General features: G+C 39.9%; 1 protein-coding gene across 1 annotated transcript in view; it reads left to right on the top strand.

The window, feature by feature from the left end:
* Positions 1–3157, top strand: part of LOC118343114 (glutamate receptor ionotropic, kainate 5-like) — a 72177-nt gene extending 69020 nt beyond the window's left edge. Inside the window, 1 exon segment of the mRNA XM_035681868.1 lies at positions 3080–3157. Within this exon segment, the coding sequence (XP_035537761.1) occupies positions 3080–3157 (78 nt within the window).
* The last annotated feature ends 373 nt before the right edge of the window (positions 3158–3530 follow it).

Here is a 3530-nt window from a genome sequence, read left to right as displayed (position 1 = left end):
GATACGACCATGTATGTGCATTTAATCCCGTCTACTGGACACATTTCTTATATACGTTTCATTATTCATTATATACGTTACAGGGTTCGCACATACAGGCAGCGTCCCCTGACTCTATTACTCTACTATATTCAATAATAATAACAACAGCAACAGCAGAGAACAGCTGATAAATTGAACAATGAACACACAAACAGTAAACTCAATAACTGCAGGAAGTTTGTGGAAAACCAGAGATTATTTCAGTTTATTTTAAATTAACTTTTTATTTTATACAACTTACATCATTTCTAACAATCATAAAACTTAATGAGCTTCTTTTTTGACATTCAGTGTTTGCTCTTTGGTTGTTTTCTAAAGCAGGACGAGGCTCTGTGAATATAATCTGTGTTCAGATCTTAAATAATAATCTAAACTCTAAATGCAGAGAAACAGGCCATACGGTGTATATTTGTTATATATCTGTGTGCTTCTACGAGGATGGAAGCACCATGGCGTGTTCTCAGTTTATCAGGAGGTTGAGCTGACCCACAGGAATACAGCGTACCAACACACAGTCAGTGGGACGGGCGCAGGCTGTGGGCTAATTAGACCTTCAGTAGACCATGTGACAGCCTCCATGGATGTCCCTGGTGTCTTCCTACTGCATGTGTGGAATGATTGTTTGCAGCTGTGTAGCCACTCCCTCTTTAAGATCTCTCATTATGAATCGTTCGCCTGATGGAGCAAATAAATGTTTGTATTGCAACTTACTCTTTTCTAATTCACCAACACAATAACGTATTAAAACTGTAAAACCTTCAACAGCATCAGAGAACAATAAAACCCTCCTGACAGCTGCTCATTCCTGTACAAAGAGATCTGTCCATCAGTTTGTGGCTTTAAAAAGACATCCTGAAGACTGAAACGGAGATGAGATGACATGTTGAGACAGATGTGTGTGTGTGTGTGTGTGTGCGTAATATCTACTGTCTTTCATCATCTCGCCACGCCCTCGACTTCCGCAGAACACACACAGCCGTCCAACAGTTTAAAAGAAAACCTCTTTCTGTGATTGGACGGTTTGAAGCTGCACAGACTCTGACTGGCTGTCAATCTCGGTGGAAAGTAAATGAATAAAAACACAACAAACGAGGCAAAATTAGGAAAATATTTCCACAACTTTTATGGCTTTACAAGGATGTTAAACTGGACATGGATTTGATTTATCTTATATTTTTTTATTTTACATGAGAAGGAAGAGTTTCTGTAAACATCAACAAACAAAAATCAGATAAGCAATAAAAACCCCACGTACCCTCACAAAACAAATGTTTACAGTGTGTTTGTCTCTATTATTTACAATGAGGGCAGTTTCTCTTTCAGGCTGTTAGAGTCGGTTTCGAACACTCGTCTCGTTGAGGACACTGTGTGTTGTTATGGATACATTCGGAGCTGTTTGTGTCTCAAACTGGAGACAGAAACGTGTTGAAAACGACACGTTGTTTGACTTCAACCGCTGAGTTCAGGGTGAAAACGCACAAAGTGAAAAAACACATGAATGTGTGACCTGCAGACCCACTATGATCTTCAGCTCCAGTTATCAAGGCTTTTTTCTTTTTTCTACACAAAATAAATACTTTTCTCACTGGAGATCAGTGCATGTTGAAGTCTGAGATCACAAACACAAACAGCTCGAACCACAGTAATGATCTTATGTTTGACGGCAAAAAACACCAAGAAAAGACGTCTGAACTTCAAAAAATACAAAAAGCGCTTTGTTTCCAGATGAAAATCAGGCGTGTTACTAACCCGTGAAAACTATAATTTAGTTTAAAACAACTTCTATTCAGTTGTGGTTTAAAAAGACTCAGTAGCACCGCCCTGAAGCTCACCAAACTTTCCCTCCAAAACTCAAAGTAAGTCGCAGCCAACAAACACCTTCCCGCTCTTTTTCTTGTCTTCCCCCCACATGTTGAATCTTGTCCATGCCGCCTTAAACATCTGACCTCTGCCTCTTTCTACTCTAATGCGTTTTTACAGAAACAAACACTAAAGAGGATCCTGGACCGTAAAGAAACCACAGAGGAAAACGGCGGGACGAAATCAGGATCACAGCAACGGTTACGGAAGGAGAGAGTTGTGTGTATCTCAGATATTACAGCCTGATGGAAACTGATAATATATTTTTTTAATACTCCTTTTGGAAAGAACAGTGATGTTGATTCGTACTGAGCTGATATTTTACAGTTGGCAAATAAACGTATACAAAATAAACTGGTTTCTAGTATATGAAACTAATAAAAAAGTCTCTCACAGCGCAGATACAGATACCTCGGATAAATCTGAGTGAATTATACTTTGTGCTCATAGTTTCCCTATAATGAATATTCGTGTAGAGCTCTGGGCGATTTGGTGGGATTTAAGAGGTTTTATTCATCCAAAGAACTTTAAAATCCAGACCAGGCTAGTAAAGGAGACCTGCCTCTAATTGGGACCCTGTTTTTTTTTTTTTTTTTACAGTAATTTTAAAATCTATTTATCATAGAAAGCATAAATAAAATAAAATTTTTGTTTTAATCTTATTTTATATTTTACTTTTTTTTATTAAGCACTTTGTAACTTTCTTTTGGCCCTATATAACTAAAATTATTATTACAGTTTATTATTTTTGTTGTTATTGTTATATTAAGGACATCTTTCTTTGCATTTGTTTGCTAAATGACGCCACCAATCTGGCACTAAAAAGGGCAGTGATCAAAATAAAGGTAAAAGGTAAACTAATTAAAAACCTTTAATTATCCTGTTGGTTAGGAACGCGTTAAGCTGATCTCAGTGCGGGAAAGCAGCTGGACGGGAGAGAAAGCTATGTTCTAACAAATTGTGGAGCACCGGAAAACTGAGGTATTTTGGATAAACTGTCTCTGATTAACGCCCGTCCAGGTACAGAGAAACCCCCCCACCCACCCAGCCTCCACCCACCTGGCACAGAAGGGAATAAATCAACCACAGAACTTATTTTTACCCAGAGTTCCTGAATTGACGTGTGTGGCTTCAGCCAAGCATCGCAGTGTTTGTGTTGTGTGTTTTTCTCCGTCAGGTTCCAGCCCGGATAAAGAGACTCATCCATACAGTAAACCGTCAGTCCGTCGGCCTCCAGTCCAGGAAACGTCTCTGATCGCACAGAGTGCCGGTGGTGGTTTGGGTTTCCCCGAAAGAATGGCGAAGCCCAAAAACGACCAAAGGTTGAAAAGTGTGTTTTGTGAACAGCCGTGGAGAAGGTGTGGGAGGGGATGATCCGGTGGTGGTTGGAAGATGAAAAAGCTCAAAAAAAACTTAAAAATAGAGAAGATTCCAGCTTATAATCAAACTGATAGAATCCGACGTTTGGGTTGAATCAAGTTTCCTCGTCAGGCCAGAGAGGAGAGAGGAAGAGAGCAGGAGAGAGAAGAGAGAGAGAGAGAGAGAGAGAGGGGATGATGGGGAAGCTGGTTCAGGCTCAACCGGAAACAGCTGGATCCGACTGTAACTCCTCCCGGCTGCCACAGATG

The sequence above is a fragment of the Morone saxatilis genome, unplaced genomic scaffold, assembly GCF_004916995.1.
Source record: "Morone saxatilis isolate NCDOM2014 unplaced genomic scaffold, NCSU_SB_2.0 Contig9, whole genome shotgun sequence".
NCBI classification, from domain to species: Eukaryota; Metazoa; Chordata; class Actinopteri; family Moronidae; genus Morone; species Morone saxatilis.
The sequence above is the reverse complement of the archived record's forward strand: the minus strand, read 5'-3'. Positions and strand labels throughout refer to the sequence as shown.